Source organism: Hippocampus bargibanti, linkage group LG12, assembly GCF_051943395.1.
Source record: "Hippocampus bargibanti isolate YZ-2025 linkage group LG12, ASM5194339v1, whole genome shotgun sequence".
In the NCBI taxonomy this organism is placed as follows: Eukaryota; Metazoa; Chordata; class Actinopteri; order Syngnathiformes; family Syngnathidae; genus Hippocampus; species Hippocampus bargibanti.
Genome location: NC_142745.1, coordinates 3,656,815 through 3,680,977, shown reverse-complemented (window position 1 = coordinate 3,680,977; position 24,163 = coordinate 3,656,815). Strand labels below are relative to the sequence as shown.

Sequence of the window (24,163 nt, the reverse complement as noted above, 5' to 3'; positions counted from 1 at the left end):
CCCTGATTTCCAGTAACTATCCACAGAAAAAAAATCTCATCCCCAAAATTCTCCATCCCCTTCAAGGCACAAAAAAAGGGAGACAAGCAAGATACTTGAGTCCCCAACTGATATCATGCCCCCAGGAAACCCATGTGCAAAAGTGCTCCTCTATCTATCTGTCAGTCATGCAGAAGTAGCAGCATCATTCCGCAGTCCTTGACGAGACAAGAATAGTGCGGGAGGGAGGGAGAGAGAAAAGACCCTCTCCTCCCCCTACATGCAAAAAGGCCAGTTGAGAGAGAGAAAGAGAGAGCTAGAGAGAGAGAGAGAGAGAGAGAGAGAGAGAGAGAGACTGTGGGGGGAGGAGACTCACCCGCTTCAAGGGCCTATGGTCCATCAAAGGGCTTCGCAGGAACAGTAAAACAACAGTAGCTGTTAGCACCAATGCCCGTGCGGCAGTGGGCTGTGTACGTGTGTGTGAAGGCATTGTTTATGGGATGTGTTGGGTTTGGGTGTGTGCGCACATGTGTTGAACTTCATATCTAACCTGTGCCGGCATCGCAACAGAAACCTCAGGATCTTGCGTGCAGCCTGGTTCTGTTTTTTAGTCAGAAGGTTGCTGTGGATAAGGGCAGAGGTGAGAGATTTTACTTAGGGTGGGGGGTTACAATGACTCAGAGTGATTGTGTGTGTTTTTCAGTGACGTGCAGTCAGGGGAGGCAGGTGAGGCCGTGCCTCACCTGTCATCATGGAAATATCAAATGAAAAAATAAATTAAACAGTTATATTTATTGAGTGATTTGTACTTTAAAGTTATTTTCCATTTAACTTCACCGTTTTTGGATTATTCTGTCAAAATCGCTACATTTTCACATTTACCGTTCAAATACCAAGTAGAGACGAGCGGTGAGGCAGCAGCCGACTGACCCTCACCGTGGATTGCGCAATTACTATGCTAACTGTGCTAGCTTGCTCTGCAGTGAGACCGCATTGCTGTCCTTCTGCATATCGCTATTAAAGTGTTCAAACACTTTTAGTATATGAACTAAATTTCTACAGTTTAGCTGGTGTATATAATGTACAGTCACTTTGCATTATAAACACTCTACTCCAGTGTTTATTTTATTTTTATCAAAACTGTGTGCATAGGTGAGGCACACAGTTCTCCTGCCTCATGACAGGGGGCGCTGGTGATTACAGATACAGATTTTAGTACCTGAGTGAGTGTCTGTAGGAGCGATAGTATTGCTGTATGAGGACTGCTGCTCTGCGACTCTGTTGGAACTTCCTCTGCTCATGGAAACTCCGGAAACGACTCTGGATCAGGATGGCTGCCAGGGTCATCCTCTTATAAAGTGCATACTGAAAGCAGCCATTTTTGAAATGTTTCATTCAACAGTCTCTGCTTAACTTTAATAAGACATGAAGCATGCATTTTGCATTGTTGAATATTATTTATAGTGTATGTAATTGTAACTCAATGACAAAGCATTTCCAAATGTGTCAATGAATTTTGTTTTCATTTTGATATTTACAATAAATTGACTGCACTTCCTTCAGTAACTTAATAGATTAAAAAATTCTTCGAATTGCTAAACTTCAGCCATTTGAAGAAAAAAAAAAAAAGATTAGCTGCTCCGCTAACGCAATACAAATTACACCACTCTTGATCATCGGAATACTTGGTGGGCATTTCTTACTTTGCGATGACAACAGAAAGATATAAGCGATGACAAAGACGGAAAATATGCTCATGCAACATGTTAAAGCAGTCTGTGTTCTGGCTCATCAATTGACAAGTAAATAAATAAATACATAAATAAATAAAAAACTAAGATCAAAATAGGGCAATTCCCGCAAAGACTCCCCTGCCTGGCATTTGAGCAAATTTGCCATGCCGTGGCACAATTTGGCACATGCATTTCTGTCCAGGCTGCTCGTTACAATACAGTTATGTAATTAATTGACAATAACTAAAGCAAAATGGGATTGTAGATTGCAAAAAGAGCGGAGCAACCGCAAAGTGGTTTGGATTCTTGTTCCTATTTGAACCTGTCATTAAACCAACAAACCTTTTAAACTGGCCAAAAATCGCTAACGAAAACATTGTCGATTTGGCTTCAAAGGAAAGGGAACGGTTCTGACCAGTATTTATGATGTGTTATAAAATCCGAAAGATGGGATTTTCAAACTTTAGAGGCGAAAAAATAATATATCATCATAATGTTATGCGAAGAAAAAAATGAAAAAAATCACTTAAAAAAGAACAAAGGAGTATTTCATCAGGATAAAAAGTCCCGATATTTCGAAAATAAAGTACTATTTTTTTTTCAAGAGGCAGCTGTAACGATAATACTAAAGTCCAATTTAATAAGGGAAGAAAGTCCTATTTTAACATGTGATTTACTGGTATTTTATTGTGAAAGAGATGCTTTTACCCTCATAAAAAACACATGTAGATGTGGAAAAAAGCTTTATATTTTATGTATTTTATATATACAGTATATATATTTCCTACAGTAGCATGGCTTTTGATCAAACAAAAAAAATAAAGCATTGTATACTTTCAAGATTTTATATCTATTTTGGCCAAATGCACATTTTATGTATACTTGGCCCAAAGCCCGGCTTGCAAGGAGTAAATGTTTTATTGGCTGGCAAGTGCCCTTATGTCAGTATGCACTTACTTCAATGATAAAACATAATTTATTGAGCAGCTTAATTGACAATGTGGGACAGTTTATTGCTGTTCGAACATTGAATCATACCTGCTTATATCTCTTATAGCAGCGCTGAATCACTGCTGCAATCTCTTTGCGTTGTTCCTGAATAGGACCCTGAAGGGGGGTGATGGTAAGAGTTTGTATGAAAGCCGCTCATGCAAGCAAGCAAACATGTATCACAAAAGATAGATACATGACGGGAAGAGTATATTTTTATATGATGTGAAATTGGGGCAAAGGTCATACAAGATTTGTAGGTACCTTGTGTTTTCGAAGGGAGTGCAGAGCATTCCTGATGGTCTCACACAGCTCTCTCTGCTCTGCTTCGGTCATGGCAAGAAAAGAGGAGTCCGTTTTCAATCGTTCCGCTTTCATAGCTGTAGAGAAGAAAGACTTTCAGTCAGAGGGGCTTGGAAGATTTTGCTTTGTTTAAGGACGTTGCTCACCCTCAGGCCCCGAGTGAGAGTTTGATTTTGGGCCAGGAGTCTGCGGCTTGGCATTAAGGAACCTGCGGAGCAGAAACAAGCAGAGCATGGGTTGAAATCAAGCAGAGACAACAGTTCACTGGGTGGTCACAGTTTCTCTTACCTTTCCACCTCGGCAAGATAACCAGACAAGAGTCTGACATCACCGCCGAGGCCCACCCTTCCGGAGTCTGTTTCGGTCTCCATATCTTCCTGTTTGAGTCGAGCAGTGGATGTCTCCATGATGTGATCAGCAAGCATCGAAATGTCCATCTGTGATACGCAGATATAATATCATAGAATATAGTCTGCTTATCAACACATTCCCAATCAGTCAGGATTTTTTTTTAAAGAACATTATTTCTTGCCCTAAATTTTTTTTTGGGGGGGGGAATTTAATTGTATTTGTTTTTCTCCTCCTTCTTTTCCTTTTGGCTTTTCCCCTCAGGGGTCGCCACAGCGAATCAATGTCCTCCATCTATCCCGGTTTTGTGCATCCTCTTCTCTCACACCAGCTACCTTCATGTCCTCTTTGACCACATCCATAAACCTCCACTTCGGTCTTCCTCTCGGTCTCCTGCCTGGCAGTTCGAGGCTCAGCATCCTTCTCCCGATATAGTCACTCTCTCTAAAAACTATCATGAACTACTCCCTGAAATCTGTGGCAACTACTCACAAGTTCAACTATTTTTCCAGATTTATTTAGCCTATTTTATGTCATTAAAATAACAAAATTCTATAATTTGATTAGGTGTAGTCGAAAGAAATATATCAAGGTAGAGTGCCCTCCCTACCTGCAAGTCTTCTGTGTTATCCTGATAGGTCAGCAGCTCTGTCTCACCACTCCTGTCAGACAGGACTCTCTGGCGCAGGTGAACGGCCAATCGTTCCTTCCCTAGAATCCGCCTGGCGAGACTACGCTGACCCAGAGTCTGCCTCAGACTCCACCTGGAGGCCCCTCCAGATGCCCCTATCCTGGCCTGCAGGTGGGAAAAGGAGGGACTGGGGACCTGAGGACAGTCAGGACCGAAGCTAGCGAGAGGTGCGCTGTGATTGTTGAGGTTAGGATGTTGGGTTTGTTGAGGACTTGGGAGCGGGGAAGAGTGAGTGTTAGGACTGTTTGAGAGGGAGTTGAGGTTGCTGGAGGTTGAGTTAGCGAGCTGTTGCTGAGTAGGTTTGAGTCTTTTAGCTGGGGGCGGACCCCCTTGTTCTCCCTGGGTTGTCTGTGAAGTTCTGTGTCCTGTTTGGTTCCAGTTCTGGTTGTTGGGCTGGCTCTCTGTCCGAGATCGCCTCAGTTCTGGAAGAAGTGGAATAAGCAGGTCAAATTGAGTTTGCCTAAAAAGGTTGTCCTGAAAATGTACCTTTTCAGGACAATACAATACCATTTACTGACAGTCTCTCCCACCTGAGTTTGAGGGGTGACTGTTGTTTATTCTGCTGATCTCGGAGCCTCCACTCCACCTGTCCATCCACGTGTCAGCGGGCTGACTTGGAGCTTGAGGACTTTGTTGCAGCTGCTCCAAAAGCTCAGCCAGTCGTGTGTGACCCCGAGATCTGGCAATGTTGAGTGGCAAACGTCCCAGAGAATCGGGAATAGCCAAAGCTCTTGGATCCCACTGGTAAAGCACCAGTGCTGCATCGGTATGACCCAGAGCACATGCCCACATCTGGAGAGACCGATGAGATTTCATCACACACACAAGGACATGGACAGAATACTTCAAAAAGAAATAAAGATCACTTACCAGTGGTGTGCAGGAGAAGTGGTCGACATTAAGAGGGTCCACCTCCAGCTCGAGGTCAATACTGTCAGCATGCTTCGTGCTGCAGAGCAGAAATGGGCATGTGAGACGCCACGCCCCTTTAAATGCTCAGCAATGATTATTTGTTACTCACCGCCAGCGGATGAGAGTCTGAATGAGCCCGGCGTAGCCCTGAGCTGCAGCCAGGTGCAATAAGGTCATTCCTCTCGAGTTCTTGCTGTGAACGAGCTGAGTAGAGGAAGCCCAACACGGCTGCGACATCATCTTCTCACATACGACCACAACACGTCCTTCAAATGAACTGTGGTCAGGAGAGGTCTGGGGAAGAAATTAGTACAGTGATTCATTTTATTTCCACCAAGAAGGTTTTTGCACAAATGGCCTGGATAAATTTCTACAACGTGGCAGGAAGGAAATGTTTGATTCTTGGTACAAAAAAAAATCAACACTAGAGCTGGGACATGAGTTTATCTCAAATCATCTTTCCCCATTCAAATGAATGGAGATGACATTAATTTGTTCCAGCTACAATTGTTTTCTCGTGATAAAAACAACACTTATTGGTATATTACATCCCCGTTATAAAAACTGAGTAATAACTTAAATAATATATTAAAAATAACAGTTATGATTAATTTATTATCGCATGAGAATATATATATTGCCATGAATATTTTTAGATTGCTAGTTGACTTTACATGAAGGATTACAATCATATCACATATTCGGTAATCTTAACGAACAACTCCAACCCATGATCAAACGATCCCAATTGTATTGTTAATCCCTGGTGGATTTCAGATTTTATTTTTAATCTGTTCAGATTTATTTCTTATTTTTGACGGTTCATTCATGTAAAAGAAAATATTTTCTGAAACAAATGGCATCATTCTGCCTTACTTGAGACTGCTGTTCAGAGACTCTCCCTCCCTCTACACCTCCACTCTTGGTTGCCATAGTTTCTGAGCTGGGGTTTTGATTGGTTATATCCGCCATCCTCTGTTCCATCTGCTCGAGACGCTCCAAGATAGACATCCTGAACTGGGTATCTATAGGAAATAAAATATAAATCGATGATTGATTCCAAACATCATTTACCATATTTTTGAACATATCCAGGATTTCTTATGATGAGCCTGATAAAGACAAAGGAATCCCCATACTCAAAGACCAATCAGGGTTTGAATCAGCTCTTGAAAGTGAAGGTAACATTAAGCACATTGGTGCATGCTTCCAGCAACAGAGCATGTTGTGAACATTTCACATGGCTCCAAGTGTGACCCTTTTAATGCCGTGCAGCTGCAGTGTGCTGCAGTGCACATCATGTCACTCAGGCTTTTTATTTTCCCTCCTCTCCTCTCTGCTGTCTGTAGCATAGAGACTGTGTGTTGAGGGGAAGAGGGAGGAGCCAAACGAGTGACACAAACATCAGGCTTCAAACATTTTAGCCAACCAATCAAAGGAAGAGAATGTCACTTGTTCAGAATAAAAAGCCTATCATATGATTCATACCACACTCATCACCTATTCATGTAAACAAAAAGCTTGAACTGCATATAAAAAACATTCAAAAGAAATTTTTGTCCAAAAATTGCCACACATTTTGAGGTTTTTAAAACAATTATTCATAACAGTTTTGCTCTCCCTGTCTCCCGATAATGACCATATTTCCCAGGTCCCGGGGACTTCCTTCAATTTTTTACCACCAATGCATGTTCAAAGTTAGTCTTTGGTGAGACTGTGATTTCAGAAGTTATCCACTTGTTTCTGCCATAATATTCATTTGCCAGGAGAACTCATAATGAACAACATCATTAGAGCTAATACAACTGCTTATCGTCACACTTTTAATGAGATTGTTATAGTCCCAGGACTCTGTTGCATCCATTTTCAAGTCAGCCATTTCCATCTATAAACATGACATAGATAATAGCAGCAGCAATCAAACAAATGTCAATGCACACACACGCCCTGATATGCAGGTCAACCGGAGAAAATGTGCACCAAATAAACATAAGTCATAAACACCATGTTCAATATCGGTTGCTATTGTGTGAGCAGCTCCAGGAGGCAAATAGCCTCCACGCACTTGTTGTGGTGTTATTGTTCTTCAGCTCTGCTTCCAATAGAACCAACCTCTGAGGATTTTTTAAGCTCAAACATTCATCCAGGCATACAAAATGACCATACCATTACATGAATTTAATCTCCACAATAGCCATATTCTCACAACAAATTACTTGAATGCAATCACACAAGACGAAAGCAGTTGGATGATGGCATCACCCGAATAAACCAACACTTGCATCATGCACCACATGGACGCAAAACAGCAATTTCCAGACATCTGTTTTAAAATGATATTATATCAGATCATCTACGAACCCAAACAGAGAGTGTCTCTTTGTTCCAGTTTCTGCTCAACCGCCTTAGTTTGAAGTGTGCGACACACACGTCGATACTCCCAACAACACAGTCAGCGAGGGGAGGGGTGAGAGAAAGAAGAGAGAGACAGAGAGAGAGTGTTAGAGAGAGAGAGAGAGAGAGAGAGAGAGAGACAGAGAGAGAGAGAGAGTGAGAGAGAGAGAACCAGACACATTGTGTGTGAAGAGATCAACAGAGCTCTTCTCTTCAAATCAGCCCGCCAGATTTTGGAACAGCAGGAGGTTTAGGTCGTCATCGTCGCATAGGAAGACCGCATTCCCAACTAAACTGGAGCAGACATGTGACATTTTGTCTTTCAGTTACACAGTTTGCGGCCCATGACCATGAAATCATGGCCATGCGTACCTCACTGAAAAGTCCGAACACATGTTTATGAATACAAGCTGGAGTGGGCCGTTTGGTGGTGTCAATGACATGGTGATTGAGCCACTTTGACTTTGCCCTTCAGCCGTGCATGCAGTAGTCTGTGACCGTGCAGCCGCATTGCCGCAGTGCGCAACGCGCAGACTGGGGGCGCATGCACGTACACACACGCAGGCGCGCGAACATGCGCGCGGTAAAATCAGGGCACGCGTTGCTGAGGAGACACGTGTGTTACCAACGTAGACTATCAGGATTGAAAACCACACCAAGTGCTCAATTGCCATCTAACACCACTGCAATATTTTCTAATCAAATCTGGTGTCAGTAAACATGAGGAAACATCAAAAGAATGTTTCACAAACAAGCAGACAGATCTTCCTTATTGGCATGAGGTGGTTGTCCCCCAAAACAGAAAAATGCGTTTTAAATGGAGGGGGAATACAAATACTACACACAAAAATACACACACGCATATACCCCCATACAGGGTTTCCTGGGGAGCCGTCATCTGTACTTTTTGAAGATGTCGGACGTTTCGCCTCCTATCCAAGAGGCTTCGTCAGCGAACTAAAGTCTTACTGGTCTTACAGGCCGGAGGGAGTGGGGCAAACAGGCCAGTCGTTAGTCAGGAATGTAGGAACAATCACCGGGGCCACAGGGAGTGGTCCTCTGCTCCCCCCAACCTGAGAGTAGGGACCTATCATAGCTGTGTCCGGTGCCGCCAGGTCTGGACATTAGGGATATATAAATAGGGCCGATACGACCAGTAAGACTTTATGCGAAGCAGATTCCTTACTTACAGACAGTGTATTGTAGGTGCAGTAAGACTTTAGTTGGCTGACGAAGCCTCTTGGATAGGAGGCGAAACGTCAGACACCTTCAAAAAGTACAGATGACGGCTGAAGAAACCTTCTCATCAATGGACCACTCCTGTACGACTGAGAGTTTACACAGACGTACTTCCTGGGGACTTTGAGTGTGAAGAAGTCCCCACGAAGCATTTCTTTCATTCTGACATTCACATCAAAGGCCGATTTTGTCTTTAATTAGGCTATCAAATCTGACTCCTATTCAAATATTCATTATTGCATCCACATGGTACGCAATCCAAAATATACATCTCAAAATTGCAAACAAATTAAATGTCAAGCATTTTCAATAATTCCAAGCGATTAGCGGGAACTTTCAAAGTGTACAGGTACACCTCCATATTTCGACAATACACAGCTAAATGCTCTCACCGTCCAGTGACAGCCAGTCATGCTGAGAGGATGGGAGGGCAGGAAGGTCGCGCGCCTTGTATTCAAATACCACTGACGAAGAGATGACCTCGCCGCCCATTGCTACATGCAGCATGACGAGTCCCGTGTCATGGGCTGGAAAGAACCACGAGGTAAAGAATTACTACAGTGGGAAGTGACCTCAGTGTAGGACAGAACGTTCATCACAGTATGTTACAGGTTTTTTTTGTGAACCTGCAGAAAATAGTATCCAGTCGTCAGTGATCCTAATAAGTGACTCATGCCGTTGAATGCAGCACCCAGGAAAGCATTCACCCCATATGCCTTTTTTCCACAGTAATCCCTCACAGGCACAGCTCTACCTAATAAAGTATTGGTGTCTAAAACAGTAGCTGGGGTGTAGGTGCATGTCAAGGCCCTGTGCAGAAAATATGATACCTGGACAGTAGCAGCGTAGCACGCCAGGCTGGATGAGAGCAGCAGGGACGCTGATGTGGTCAAAGAGACAGCTGTACTCACTGCTTGACTCCAACCACGGCCCCGTGATAAGCACCTTCACGCCACCCTGCAACACAAATACTTGTTAGTGGAATGTCACATATTGTGGTGAGTTAATCGCAGAAAGCCATAAAAGGACCAAAAGCATCGACAATGTTATTCACTGACTGTACAATTCAACGCGACACAGGGATGAATTAATGAAGCCACCCAGAGGAATCCATGTAATATTGAAATTTCATTAACTCAGCAATCAGCTGAGAGCTTGATTCCATTTTTTAACAGCGGTACAAGCCGTCTTCCATCATGTGTCAGTCTGATTTTACTCCAGGCAACAATGATGAATAAATAATGAGACTAATGTTGTTACTAACCTCTGGATAAGACCACTCTGGGGAGTAGTCTGTCACACCAAACAGCCTCCCGGTCTCTTGGAGCATTCCCAGAGCTCCTTGCTCCACTTCGGAGCCCTGCAGGTGGCCTGCCCCCGTGCCCTGCTCCTCTCCCACCGCGCCCTCCTGAGGCATCAGGACCCCATTGACAGCAGCCCCTACCCCACCGGCAGACCCTTCAACTGAGATGAAATCATTGATGAGATCAGAGAACTGACTACCAAACGAAGCCTCAAACCCCTCCAGGCTGATGGCCGCTCCTGCTGCAGCCGCCGCAGCAGTTACGCCTCCACCTTGCGGTGGAAGAGAGGAATTGTAGAGTGCCCTCTCAATGCTTGCCCCGGCGCCGATTGACTGAGGACTGGCCACCACGGAGCTGCCAGCCCCTGACAAGCTTACTCCATTACATAGAATTTCATTCTCCCCTCCTCCGGCAGCGCCACAGCCCCCTCCCGCTTCCTCCCCGACTCCGTTGCCATCCGTAGTTTGAAGGTAGTGTTCGGTGTCCACATTGGAGTACGCTTCATGAGCAGCGCCAGACTTGAGCATTAACTCCGCGCCATTCTCAAGAACTTTGCCACCGACCTCTTGGCGAACCCCGCCAGTGGGCTGCTCAATATCAGTGTCCTGGTTCGTCAAGGGGAAAGAGGTCACTGAAGGTCCTTTTCCACTCCTTCCACACAGGGCTTGGTCTTGACTGGTTTGGTGGAGGTGTGTATGGTGGTCTCCGTTGGGGATGGGGGCGTCTGCTGGCAGGCTTATATAAGCCCTTGCTTCATCCGATTCGTGTGGCGTCTCTACGCCGTTGCTCTGCTGCTGGGAGGGCTGGTTGGTGTGTGCGGAGGTCTGGAGGAAGAGGTTTGTCGAAGGATGGTGCGCAGACTGGGCAAGGCCCGGGACGCATGGTGAAGACATGACGGCGCTGAAGTCCATCTGCTCCAGAGTGGTGCTAGGGCTTAAGCCTGCCCCCTCTCCTACATAACTACTCGGAGGGGCCAGTGGCTGCTCCATGGGTGTAGCTTCCTTTTTGATGTTATTCACGAGGGAGGGGCTGTACACAAAGCCGTTTGATGAACAGTGGATCCCTCCATCGTTACCGTTACACCCCTCGTTCTTCCCTCCGCCTCCCCCGTAGGTCTGACCCTGCTTGGGGTTGTTCAGGAAGCAGTCGGGGTCAAACGTCATGGCAGTCTCCGGGAGGCTGACCCCTCCGCCGGAGTCTAGTGAGCTGGAAAGGACCAACTCTCCTCCCTCTCCTAAGCCTACACCACCAGGAAATGATGCAAACCTCTGGTTCTCGGGGGTAACTGCCAATAGAATGCCAGTGGCGGCGCTCTCGTGGGCGGATGGCAGCAGGTGGGTGTGGCCAGCTGAATAAACCGAATCCCCAGTGAGCGTGGTGACTTCAGACATGAACACAGCAGTGCTCTGTGACAGCCCGGCGCCGATGGCGAGCGCAGGGCTGTCGGCCATGTCACTTGTGATCGAGAGTGGTGAACTCTGGGTGGTGTCTGGGACTTCCACCTGGTTGGTGGAAGTAGAGGAGGACACTTCCATGCTGCTCTGCGGGAGAAGGGAGGGCTTTGGCATTCGGCCGTTTCTCCGGTCGCCCCCGCCTGCCCTGCTCCTGCGTCCCCCAGGGCTGGGTTCTGTCTGGCCCTCTGACACATCGCTGTTCTGGACCTCCGTGCCGTCCGCTTCCTCAGATCTCTGGCCCGCTGTACCGCCGCCACCCGCTGTAGCGCCACCCCCTGCTGCTGCCCCTGACTCCTGCTTGGATGAGATGATGCGCTGCTTGACGCTGGAGCATTTCTGATGTAGGCTGCTTCCGGCACCTGACGACGCAAGGAATAAAAGCTTTGCATGAAGAACAAACATCAAACAACCAGAAAGCTTGTGATTACTTTCAATCTGATGTTCAGATAGTATTATGTCAAGGGTACGCTGGCGCCCCCCTGTGACAGGAATGCAAACTAAGGCTATTCATATACAGGTCACAACCTGTAATTTGAATTTTTCTGTTACACCCATACAAAAAAACAGGTTAATTAGTAAATCATTTACAGTCAAACAAGATACGAAAACAAAATTGTAATGCTACAATTGGGCTGTTCGTGAAGCAAATGGAGAGATAAATGTTATTCACAAAAGAGAGCGATAATGACTATTTCAGTCAACAAAGCTCTTTGTTCTGGGCATCCGTCCTTGTTCGCCCTTCCAAAGTACATCAAAAGATCAGAGATTAGGTAATTTTCTGTGTGTGTATGTGTACTGAAGTTATCTGCTCTCTCTGATGCTGGTTTATGAATAATACATGCTGGATATTTCGGGCACCTCCTGCTTGGGCCCCCTAACCATCCACCCATCCCCTTTCCTTTGGTTCTTTGGTTCAATGTGTACTTGCCTGCAGGTGGCAGCACGGCACTGACTTTTGGAATTATCCCCTCCAAAAAAAAAAAAAATCAATTGCACAGACGGCTCTTTATAGCAGTTTCTAAGTTACCGCAATTGCCTCTTATCTCCGTCACAATTTGAAAATGCAAGCCAGCAATGTTTTTGAAGTCTTAAATCTAAACTTTGGATCTTTTTAATGATAATCATGACAACAGCGTTGGTTGCTGAGCCATTATAACTCCCATTGACAGGTTTAGGACCGGTGTGCATGCTGAACTACTAGCAAGAGAAACTAGCAGGGCGTTGAGTGGTGTAAAAGATAACTCACACATAGGTTTGAGTTGTCCGATGAGCTCCTCCTTGCTCCACTTGGCCCACTCCTTCCTGTCTGTGTTAATAGAGCAGAGAACAGGGCCGCATGGCTTCCCGCTATCGTCCACTGCTGGAACATTCAGATAGTGCACCAGCACGATGTCTGGGTTCTACAACACAGCAATGCACATCTCATTGGTAAAACATGGGCTTTATTATTTATTTTTTTTTGCTCATCTGTCTCAGTAAGCAAGAGAGACTGTTGATACAGTGTATTTGCAGAAAGAAAGGGGAAAAGGACACGGAAAGCAGAGGAGTATGTGGAGGTCAGGAGGGAGGTCGGATATAGCGTGTCAGACAAGATTCTCTCACCTGCCTATAAAACATTTAACAGCGCAAGCCCACTCACCACTCTCCCTCAGATTGCAGGGCCAGCAGAAACGCCCATATGTGTGCTTGTGTGCATGCGATTTAGAGAGTGAATTAACGAAAAGGGGAATGAGCGGGTCAGCACAGAGCCCGCCATGCAGTTGCCCACTAGCAAACCTATGGAATTGATATCCCATGAATGATTCAACAGGTGTGTATGCGGCAGGTGTGTGTGTGTGTGTGTGAGAGAGAGAAGCGGGGCTTTTCTTGATAAAAGATTCAGTACAGAGACTCAGGTGAGGGGGAGGGTGTGCTGAGGTGGAACAAGAAAATGGCACAGTGGGCTGCTACAGCATCACACTGTGCAATGCAACAGAAGAGACTGGCTCATTTATGATCATATTCACTGATGTGATGTGATATATGTGCAAAGAGCAGAAAATGGCACATTACAGATCGAGGAAGCAGAAGTTCCTCCTGCCAATTTTAGACTCAGAGACTCACAAGGGAGTCAAGTGCGTCGGAAAATAAAATATATTAGATAGGGGGCAAATTCAATTTACAGCATGTGGCGAGAACGTCCTTGTAAAATTCATGTGACAAATTATGCAAGACCTATTGGCAAGGAACGCATGAATATGTATCGCATTTCCATATTCCCCAATGAAAATCGTTGGCCGTTCAATATTTGCTTGGAAATGAAGGGAATGTTTAAGATTCAACATGTACGACTGGAGATGATGAGCTTCTGGTGATACGCTCTTTGCTTGGCCAATCCACGGAGGTGTGTGTGTGTGTGTGCGTGTTTGAGTTCCTCACATGTCCCCACCATGTAACAAAAACGTGTATGTGTTCCTCACATGTCCCCACCATATACACAAAAAATGTGTGTGTGTGTGTGCCTCACACACCACGTCCCCGCCATGTCAAAAAAGCGGTATGTGTGTGTGTGTGTGTTCCACACATGTCCCCACTATGTTCAAAAAACGTGTTTGGGTGCTTCACACACCAAGTCTCCACCATATAAAAAAAGACCTGCGTGCGCGTGTGTGTGCGTATATATTTCTTTCACATGAGTTTTAGGGGTAGGAGGTCAAAAATCTATACATGCCAAATGTGTATGTGCATGTTGTAAGCTGCTCCAGGGTGTTTTCAGGGAAAAGACCACATAGAGAGTTGTGCCTTCAGACCTTGATTGGTTGTTCAAGTGAGAAATAGCTGGAAAAGTTCTAGAGGAGAAAAAGTTTTCTCAGCAAAGCCTGTTCACATAATACCAGATATATCCTGAGTGGGACGATAAACCCAGCAATGGCGTCCAGTTTTATTATTACCCTGACTTTTTAGTACAGTCTGCCTCATTAAATTTTGAAGAGGAGGATGTTTATCAATGGCTTATGTTGGAGGTTACTGTGCTGTTTGGAAAATGAAATGGACAATTTAAGAGATTAAACATGTGGTGCGTAAAATTAACAATACACTATAGCATTTCTGGTGGTTTAGTTTGGCGCCGAGATGTGAATTAAACGTTCTTGAAGACGAAATCTGTTTGGAGACAAAGCGACGTGACTAACAAAAGACACTCGTCACTTCATGTCGTTTATCCCTCGCTGTGAGAGCGTCTTGTTGTTTTAAAGTAGAGAAGCTGGGAAAGGGGCGGGTGGCTTACCTGCAGCAGCCAATAGCATCTACGGTGGAAGGTGGGGATGATGGAGGAGTGGACGTAGCAGCCATACAGACACTAGAGAGAGGAGATTTTGGTGGGGGGGGAATGGGGAAGGGGGTAGAAAATGGAGGGAGCGGGACACAAGGAGAGGATGAGGTGAGGACGGCAAAGGAGAAAACAGCAAAGGAGAACTCCCGACGTCTCCGGACAAGTGTCCATAATTTGTAAAATGGCTTCAAATGACTTCTACTGAGCGTATTTTACAAAGATGACAATGCGTCTTTTTTACGGTGAAGGGCGGTCCTTTAGTGACGTCACATACGGACTCGTCACCAACTCAAAAACAAGACTTCCTGAATATTCAGCGCGAGTCTTAAAACGTAAAACATAGCTATATGCGGTGGAATCTTTGTAAAATACGCTCAGTAGAAGTCATTTGAAGCCATTTTACAAATTATAGATACAACTTGTCCGGAAACGTCGGTTGTCCTTTAAGTCATTTTTATTGGTGTTTTGCATTTGACTAAAAATATCAGACTGCGTGTTTTGTGTATTTTCGATGCTAGAAAACGTTTTTCTGATGTCAGTTAAGAAACAAAAATGTGACGTCGGTTGTCCTTTAAGGAATCTTAGCACGCTGTTAGTTGTGTTTCCGAAAAGGTCCTTCATCAGATGTTGTCGACTTATAAGATATCAGTAGTTGGCATGGCCGTCCGTCCATGTATCAATATCGCAAGAAGATCAATATGTAGACCCCGCTCTGACTCCTGCGGGATTCCCCTGCGGATACTTGAAGTGGTCGTTTTTTCAAGGTCATCGCATAAAGCGCATTTGTACATACAGCGGCGCTGAATACTTGACATGCAGGATGTAAAATAGCGACATCAAAAGTCTGTTGTGTTCGCTGTCTCATTCGCGCTCTCATTTTCTTGCCGTTTTGCCTCTTCTGAGAAGAAGCCCGTCGGCTATCTAAAGTGTGTTTGGCCAAAGGCAGAGTGCATTTCCATATATTTCCATCTGATATGAGGAGGCTCTCAATCCACGGTTGTGTTTTTCCTCCCCGGCTTCCTGCCTGCCTGCCTGCCTCTTCCTCTCCCACCGCTCCGCCATTCCTGCCCCCTGCGCGACACAATGCTTTCTTGCTCGAGGGGTCCCGGGAAGAGGTGACACAAACAATTACTGAGCAACTACCGGCGAGAGAAACCGTTGCCTTTGGATGTGTGTGTGTGTGTGTGTGTCGGAGTGTGTTTGTGCACGGCGGCAGAAAAATGCATGTCAGATGATTGTCAGCGCGAGTGTGGGGTTGTAAATAATAGAGGTGCAGATGGGAATACTTGATCTCAATTATTCCCTTTGCCTATGTCTGCTGTTCATTTATGCACAGCGAGTGAGCCTTCCGTACACATCCATGTGCCGCCACGCCGTCGCGCCTTTTGCTTTCCAATCTCCCTCCCGTCTTTCTCTCTGTGACACATGCATGCTCACCGCTCTCACCTCTTGCTACGTTCCTGCTGAATAATCAATTTTTGAGCCGGCTGATGTGACTCAAGCACGCACACGCACGCACGCACGCGCGGACATGCACAGACGCTGCCTTGAGACTGGATCGATACCCCTCTCTGTTCTGCTGAAGAAGGCATTGACATCATTCCTGGCTGCGGGCCAAACACACTCTTATCCTTCAGAAAGAGAGAGAGAGACAGAGAGACAGAGAGAGAGAGAGAGGAAGGGAGACAGGGACAGGTGCAGGAATAGGAGGAGGGATGTCTCTCTCTCTCTCTCCCTCTCTCTCTCTCTCTCTCTCTCTCTCTCTTTCTCTCTCTCTCTGACTTTCTCTCTATCTCTGACTTTCTCTCTCTGATGTTCTCTCTCTCCTTCTGACTTTCTCTCTCTGTCTCTCTCTCTCTCTCTCTCTCTCTCTGATGTTCTCTCTATCTCTCTTTCTCTCTCTCTCTCTCTCTCTCTCTCTCTCTCTCTCTCTCTCTCTCTCTCTCTCTCTCTCTCTCTCTCTCTCTCTCTCTCTCTCTCTGATGTTCTCTCTATCTCTGACTTTCTCTCTCTGACTTTCTCTCTCTCTCTCTCTCTCTCTCTCTCTCTCTCTCTCTCTCTCTCTCTCTCTCTCTCTCTCTCTCTCTCTCTCTCTCTCTCTCTCTCTCTCTCTCTCTCTCTCTCTCTCTCTCTCTCTCTCGCCCGTTTACCTGACTGTCTCTCTCTGACGTTCTCTCTCTCCTTCTGACTTTCTCTCTATCTCTGATTCTCTCTCTCTCTCTCTCTCTCTCTCTCTCTCTCTCTCTCTCTCTCTCTCTCTCTCTCTCTCTCTCTCTCTCTCTCTCTCTCTCTCTCTCTTCCGCCCGTTTACCTGACTTTCTCTCTCTGACGTTCTCTCTCTCCTTCTGACTTTCTCTCTATCTCTGATTCTCTCTCTCTCTCTCTCTCTCTCTCTTCCGCCCGTTTACCTGACTTTCTCTCTCTGACGTTCTCTCTCTCCTTCTGACTCTCTATCTCTGATTCTCTCTCTCTCTCTCTCTCTCTCTCTCTCTCTCTCTCTCTCTCTCTCTCTCTCTCTCTCTCTCTCTCTCTCTCTCTCTCTCCGCCCGTTTACCTGACTTTCTCTCTCTGACGTTCTCTCTCTCCTTCTGACTTTCTCTCTATCTCTGATTCTCTCTCTCTCTCTCTCTCTCGCCCGTTTACCTGACTGTCTCTCTCTGACGTTCTCTCTCTCTCTCTCTCTCTCTCTCTCTCTCTCTCTCTCTCTCTCTCTCTCTCTCTCTCTCTCTCTCTCTCTCGCCCGTTTACCTGACTGTCTCTCTCTGACGTTCTCTCTCTCCTTCTGACTTTCTCTCTATCTCTGATTCTCTCTCTCTCTCTCTCTCTCTCTCTCTCTCTCTCTCTCGCCCGTTTACCTGACTGTCTCTCTCTGACGTTCTCTCTCTCCTTCTGACTTTCTCTCTATCTCTGATTCTCTCTCTCTCTCTCTCTCTCTCTCTCTCTCCCTCTCTCGCTCTCTCTCTCTCTCTCTCTTCCGCCCGTTTACCTGACTTTCTCTCTCTGACGTTCTCTCTCTCCTTCTGACTTTCTCTCTATCTCTGATTCTCTCTCTCTCTCTCTCTTCCGCCCGTTTACCTGACTTTCTCTCTCTGACGTTCTCTCTCTCCTTCTGACTCTCTATCTCTGACTCTCTCTCTCTCTCTCTCTCTCTCTCTCTCTCTCTCTCTCTCTCTCTCTCTCTCTCTCTCTCTCTCTCTCTCTCTCTCTCTCTCTCTCTCTCTCTCTCTCTCTCTCTCTCTCTCTCTCTCTCTCACACACACAAATACACACACACACACACACACACACACACACACACACACACACACACACACACACACACACACACACACACACACACAGCTCTGTGGCTCCAGCATGCGTGCGCATGTTTACGCGTGCCCCCGCGTCTATACGCGTGCGTCGACAAGGAGTGAAGGAGTGACGAACGTTATGGATTGGATTGGCAGCAAAGCACCACTCAGCACAAAAGAGATCACAGACGTGTTTCGTCTCCATGGCGGCCTCTCACCTCCACACCCTGGACTTTCAGCTTCATGTGATCCTCTCGGGTGGTCTTCCCGTCTTTCCTTTTCTTCCAGCAGTATCCATCTTTTCTGTACTTCACCTTTTTACGGTTGTAGAGGATCATGGAGCCATTTTGAGGCCTGTTTGTGGAGGGGAGGAAGGCATGTGAGAATTCGTTTGACAGAAGAGTATCAATATTGCGCCAGGTGGGGATATATTTGATATTGTCAGCGTTTCATTGCTCAGTGACGTGGAAACTACCCAGTGTTATTGGCAAAGAATGTCAAGGTCACTCCGCCAAATTCAACATGCACAGATGCGAAGGAGACTGCCCTGTGTGTTAATATTTAAGTAGTTCCGTCCATTAGCGCAGGACAAGCATTAACTTCTGAGCACGTGCTACAATGAATCGATTAATTGACAGCTAATGTATTACAAAATTAATCAGTAAATTGCTTACACAGGGCAATTTTTTTTTACGATGCATCTATCTGTTTTCTAGCATGCTAATCGTCACACTTATCAAACGACTTGTGAGTTGCAGCCCTCCATACATGATCAAAAAGTATGAAGACACATCTATTAACTCATTCACTGCCAGACGATGTGCAAAAATGTGTCCACTCCAGTGCCAGGGTGTTTGTCATTTTCACTCAAATTGCAGGATCCACAGAATATTGAGTTTTAGGACGACATAAACACTCAATAAAGCGTTAGAAATATTAGCCTTTCTTCTTTCATTAGAACAAAAGTTAATTCCTAAGTTATATGAGTCTGGAGTTATCTGAACTTGAAATGGGGGCGGCTGTACTAAAGGCAATTGCTTCCCCCTTGTGGGAGAGAAAACCATTGCCAGAGGCCTAATCGAAGCTTCAAATGCACCCCCCATGCAAGAAAAACAAACCTGAACAAATTCGGGAATGGCGCTGAATGTCATGTTTTTAAATTCCAGAATAAATTCAGGAATGGCAGTGAATGGGTCAATTAATGAGAGGTTGGACCGACCCCCTTTTGCCACTTTGCACACACAACAGCTGCTTCACACTTCAAAATAGTACCGCGAAGAACAATGTGAAGATTGAGCCAAAATTACATCAGACGCACCAACAAACAACAATGGAGGTGAACAAAGATCTGCCGTAGTTGCACCTCACACTCGGGAGAATTTACCATCAAAGTCAGATGTATATTTTCTTCTTTTTTTTTCTCTGACTGCTTTTTTTTTCCCCCCATCTCATTATGCCGGGGGACAATTCCCTTTGGCGTTTGAACCCAAGTCGGAGGTGGAACGCCACAAGTTGCGATCAAAGCATTCAAAGACTGAGCCTCATTGCATTTCATTATTTTAATGGGGTAATCGCATCAGTTGTACAAACGCACAGTGTCCGTCTTATGAGAGTTCCGTCTGGAAGGCGCAGGGGACAGTTCTTGGTGAGTTGATCAAGCTGACTTAGCAATAAGAAAATATATGTCGATTTGCCCTTTCATGCACCCAGTATGCTGATACAATGAGAAGCATGTCATCTCGAGTAACCGCCGTCGCCGGAAGGGTTAAAACCACGGGTGTTAAACTCATTTCACATCATGGGCCACATATGGCCTCGGTATGTGTCAAGTGGGCCAGACCATTAAAATATATATGCTATAAATAACTAAAATACCGAAACTTGTTGAAAACACACCAAGCTCAAAGGTTTTCCATGTATTTCTTGAAAAAAATATCACGTGGTTCATTTTTCATTGAAAATTCTACACTCCTTATGTAATTTCCTCCGTTTGGATAATGACATTTTGGCCAATGAGGGTATTGAAACCGCGGTTGAAAAAGCACCACTCTGCCCCTAGTGGACAATCCTTAAATTGCACTTCATTAAAAAATACGAATTCTGTGTCATTCGTCCATTTTGTCCACTTTTAAATTATCCTGCGGGCCTGATCAAGCCTCCTTGGGGTCCGGTTCCGGCCCGCGGGCCCTATGTTTGACACCCCTGTGTTAAACTGTCATGCCAATTTGTACAACTTGACCACACTAAAACCAAACACCAAATAAAGAAATCCAGATCGAATTAACTATTTCCACTCAAGTATTTGCGTCCATGTAGTGAATCTGGTGGGATGAATGTCCTCTATTGTACACACCAGCGTGCACGGACGCCAGGTGAGCATATGCACAAGAAGACGGAGACACTATAGCAATGTCACAGATGGCGGGACCTACCGCCATGTGTTCTCTGCGCTCAATGTCAAACCTGCTGCTCAGCAATCAATCATTCTCCTATAACGTTAAGGACAAGTGTGTGTACAATTTGCGTGTGTATGCGTGCGTGCCGGTAAATGTGTGTGTGTGTGGACCAGGGGGGGTGGCGTTGGCGCGGAAAATGCATCTTTGCCTTATCAGGCGACAACAGAAACAATCAATAAACTAACAGATACTCGCAAGTGTGCACACAAACACATATTGTCTTTATCCCTCTTATCAAAGTATCTCTTTATTTTGTCTTGACTGTGTCCCTCCATTGTCATCGTATCTCATCTTCCCGTCTCATCCATTCCCTTTCACAACGCCGATCTCACCTCGAGTTTGACGTGGGCACATATGGACTGGGATGATTGCAATTTACGCCGCGCGCAGTGTGTAGTAAAATTGAATTTGCTTTGAACTGATTTTCTTTGACACCGCAAATCTGTTCTGTTTTTCGAGGGGGGTGAGCCCGGCAGCTTGGAAGCCGAGTGGAGACCCCCACCTTTCGATCAAAGATGAGTTTAGTCTCTGTCTCTAGCCGTGTGAGTCACCTCGGGGCTGCTGATTCTAATTATGTTATGGAGACGATGGATGAGATCAGATGTGTGTGTACGTGTGTGTGAGTGTGTGTGTGTTTGTATAACTGGTCTTGTGAGGACCACTAACATTTTATATCATACGTAGTGAGGACATTTTTTACAAGTGAGGACCTTTTGGCCGGTCCTCACAAGTTTTTCATTCTAAAGGCTTCTAGAGGGTCTATATATGCATCTGTTAAAGTTTTAGAGAGGTCCTCACAAATTCACCCAAAATGATTTTTTTTGGTGTGTATTTTCATTACACTTGGATACACACACTTTTTACTCATTGTGTGTGTTTATGTGTGTGTGTGTGGTTAATGAGAGGAAACAGTTCATACCACAAAAAAGTAAAATGATATTTTAACCAAATTCACTACAGGGGTGAGGACTTTGAATTTACCAATTCAGAAACCTCACTCTTGCTGTTATTTCAGTTTCAAGTCCACTTTTTATTTTATTGTTTTGAAAGAAGTTGAAGTGGAAAATGGGGTGACATTTCTCCACTCCGAGACTAATAAAGACAAATCCAATCCAATCCATTTAGTGTTTAAATGTAACACGAGTTCTTCTCTAAACGTAACAGCAACGGTGGTCCTCACTACGTATCTGGAGTTATCCGGACCTCACAAAACCACTGAAACAGGAATGTGTGTGTGTGTGTGCGCGTGTGTGTATGTGTGTGTGTGTGTGTGTGTGTGTGTGTGTGTTCAGGTTAATGTCCGTATGTGAGGACCGTGACTGTGCTCCGAGCAAACCCTCCGACATAAGCAGACATAAATGCTATTGATTGTAACTGGTCTGTGATGTGTGGGATATAAAAAGCTTTTCCACCGTTCCACGGTGTAACCGAGCGAAAACAGAGAAGGCAAGAGGAGGAGAGTGGAAAAAGAGAAGGCAAAGATAAAGAGACAGAGTGGGCCATTGAGTATGTCCGGTAAAAGGGGGTGGAGGGGGGGGGGGAGGCTAGAAGACGTCAGACGAGCGAGAGGAGCTAACAGTCGCAACTGCGAACTCGGATTCCATTGAGAGGAGAAATGAAGGTCATCGATTGTTGTCTTCGTATTAGCGAACGCAGGCGCGGATGCAAATACACACAGAGCGGCGCGGGCACATAAATGTCACCGTCTCCGTTAGCTGAGCTCCTTTCCATCTGATGGGATTAGGTGTAATCTGTTCTAACCGCGCCTCATGTCATGTATAAATGGGATTATATCTAACTGCTGCTCAATAACACCAATAGGAGTGCTTGCTGCTCGCTGCTTGCTGGGGCTGCTGGGAAGCTGAGGCGATACGACTGCACACAACCAATCAATGAGAAATCCATCCGCAACATAAACTGCAGCTGCCGGCCTCAGGCTGCTCCTGAGAGGAATCCTTCAGCTCGCACAATGGGAGCACAGAGGTATCACCTCAGGCTCTCGGTGGCATCAGTAATCACAAATGGGGCCATGAGGTGACTGTTGCACTTACTTGACTTTTCCGTGACTATTTCTCCTTTCCCATCACATCGTCTTTCTGTTTTAATATAATAAAACAGGAACTCTATAACAAGTGGTGGGATGTAACCGAGTACAAATATTACATGATGGCTTTCTAAGGTGTCCGTACTTTTATTAACTGTACTTTTCGGCATGTAAAGCACAGCCAAAAGCCTTAATTTTCTTCAAAAGATGACCTTATATGCCTTATATGTGAAGTAATATTGAGCCACAAGTCAGCAATCACTGACTCCAACCCCTCCCCCTCTGTAGAAGTAGTGTGTAACCCCAGCCTCTACTGTAGCGTCTTATAATTTGGTGTGCCTTATATTTGGAAAACTGTTATAAATGTATATATTATACAGTAAAGTCTCGTTATATCGATATCGGTTATATTGATAGTACTGCTTATTACGATACTATTTCTATGAACGCAAGGAGAAAATTTACATGTCGCAGGATCGAATATATCGATAGTCCGGTTATATCGATATTTTTTCCGACTCCCAAGAATATCGGTATAACGAGATTTTACTGTACAGTAAAGTCTCGTTATATCGATATTGGATATATCGATAGTCCCGGTTATATCGATACTATTTCTGTGCACGCACGGAGAAAATTACATGCAAACAGGGTCGGATATATCGATAGTCCCGGTTATATCGATATTTTTTCGGACTCCCTTGAATATCGATATAACGAGACTTTACTGTATTTGGAAAACTTTTTTTTCATTCATTAAAGCTGTGCCTTATAATCCGATGTGCTTTATACTGTATATGTAAAAAGTTTGAAAATACACCATTCGTTGACGGTGCGCCTAATACTCCGATGCGCCTAATACATCGGATAATACGGCCTTCGACGAAGGCGGAAGTACACGCCGAAACATGTCAGGTACTTGAACACCTAAAAAACACTGTATGTAAGAAAAGAATCTGTTTTAAATTAGATATCAAGTAGAAAGGATGAACTCAATACAAACATGTGAAAATAGTAAATCTATCAAAATAGTATTTTACTCTTATCAACCAGAGCAAAGATGCACCTCTGCTAAAGTCGTAAATTCAAGAAAGAATGTGTGGTTCATTTCTACTTCTACCTTTTATAAGAATACAGTATTTGAGCTTCAAGGAATAACTAAATATATGAACCTGGCATAAAAAAAAGTGTAAATTCTGTTGATCTTGGCGGGAGGGGAGGGGGGGCATTTTCATGACAAATACATCACACGAGTGGACTTTGGAACCAACTTCATCATCCATGTTATGGTGCTTATTAAATTGTGGAATACTGTAGTACCATATAAAAGCTAACAGATTTCTCGCCTCCGTTGTCTTGTGTATAAAAGGCCGAGGCCTCTTGACAGATTTTGGTTACAGGTCTGAAGAGACTAGTTTGCAAGATCTGTTGTTAAACACTTTTGTTGTAGTCCCTCCCAAAAGTTTTCGAGGGGGCTGAGGTCATGCCTCGTAAACTCTTCCGCAATTAAACTGATCTCGCAAAGATGGGAGCAACAAAATACTCAAACTTCAGACATCCTTACAAAATACACATATTCAAGTACAGTGAGACCTCAACTTACAAACACCTCAACTTACAAACTTTTTGTCTTACGAATGTCAAATTTATGAAAATTAAACCTTATAATAAGCACTATTTTCATAATACACACCCACCACGGCTGGCGGAGTG

General features: G+C 44.9%; 1 protein-coding gene across 2 annotated transcripts in view; it reads right to left on the bottom strand.

Moving 5' to 3' along the window:
* Nucleotides 1-24,163, bottom strand: part of LOC148890012 (calmodulin-binding transcription activator 1-like) — a 77,975-nt gene that overhangs the window by 5,485 nt on the left and 48,327 nt on the right. The window contains exons 5-22 of one of the 2 annotated variants that reach the window (XM_089010547.1): nt 18,169-18,304; nt 14,613-14,684; nt 12,594-12,747; nt 9,854-11,706; nt 9,420-9,546; nt 8,982-9,116; nt 5,833-5,981; nt 5,066-5,250; nt 4,915-4,993; nt 4,575-4,836; nt 3,964-4,466; nt 3,294-3,442; nt 3,152-3,213; nt 2,967-3,082; nt 2,751-2,819; nt 1,199-1,344; nt 530-601; nt 356-386 (exon numbers count right to left, since the gene is read on the bottom strand). In XM_089010547.1, coding sequence (XP_088866673.1) covers nt 356-386; nt 530-601; nt 1,199-1,344; nt 2,751-2,819; nt 2,967-3,082; nt 3,152-3,213; nt 3,294-3,442; nt 3,964-4,466; nt 4,575-4,836; nt 4,915-4,993; nt 5,066-5,250; nt 5,833-5,981; nt 8,982-9,116; nt 9,420-9,546; nt 9,854-11,706; nt 12,594-12,747; nt 14,613-14,684; nt 18,169-18,304 — 4,300 coding nt within the window. The remainder of the gene's footprint in view (nt 1-355; nt 387-529; nt 602-1,198; nt 1,345-2,750; nt 2,820-2,966; nt 3,083-3,151; nt 3,214-3,293; nt 3,443-3,963; nt 4,467-4,574; nt 4,837-4,914; nt 4,994-5,065; nt 5,251-5,832; nt 5,982-8,981; nt 9,117-9,419; nt 9,547-9,853; nt 11,707-12,593; nt 12,748-14,612; nt 14,685-18,168; nt 18,305-24,163) is intronic. The other variant, XM_089010546.1, reaches the window with a different exon arrangement.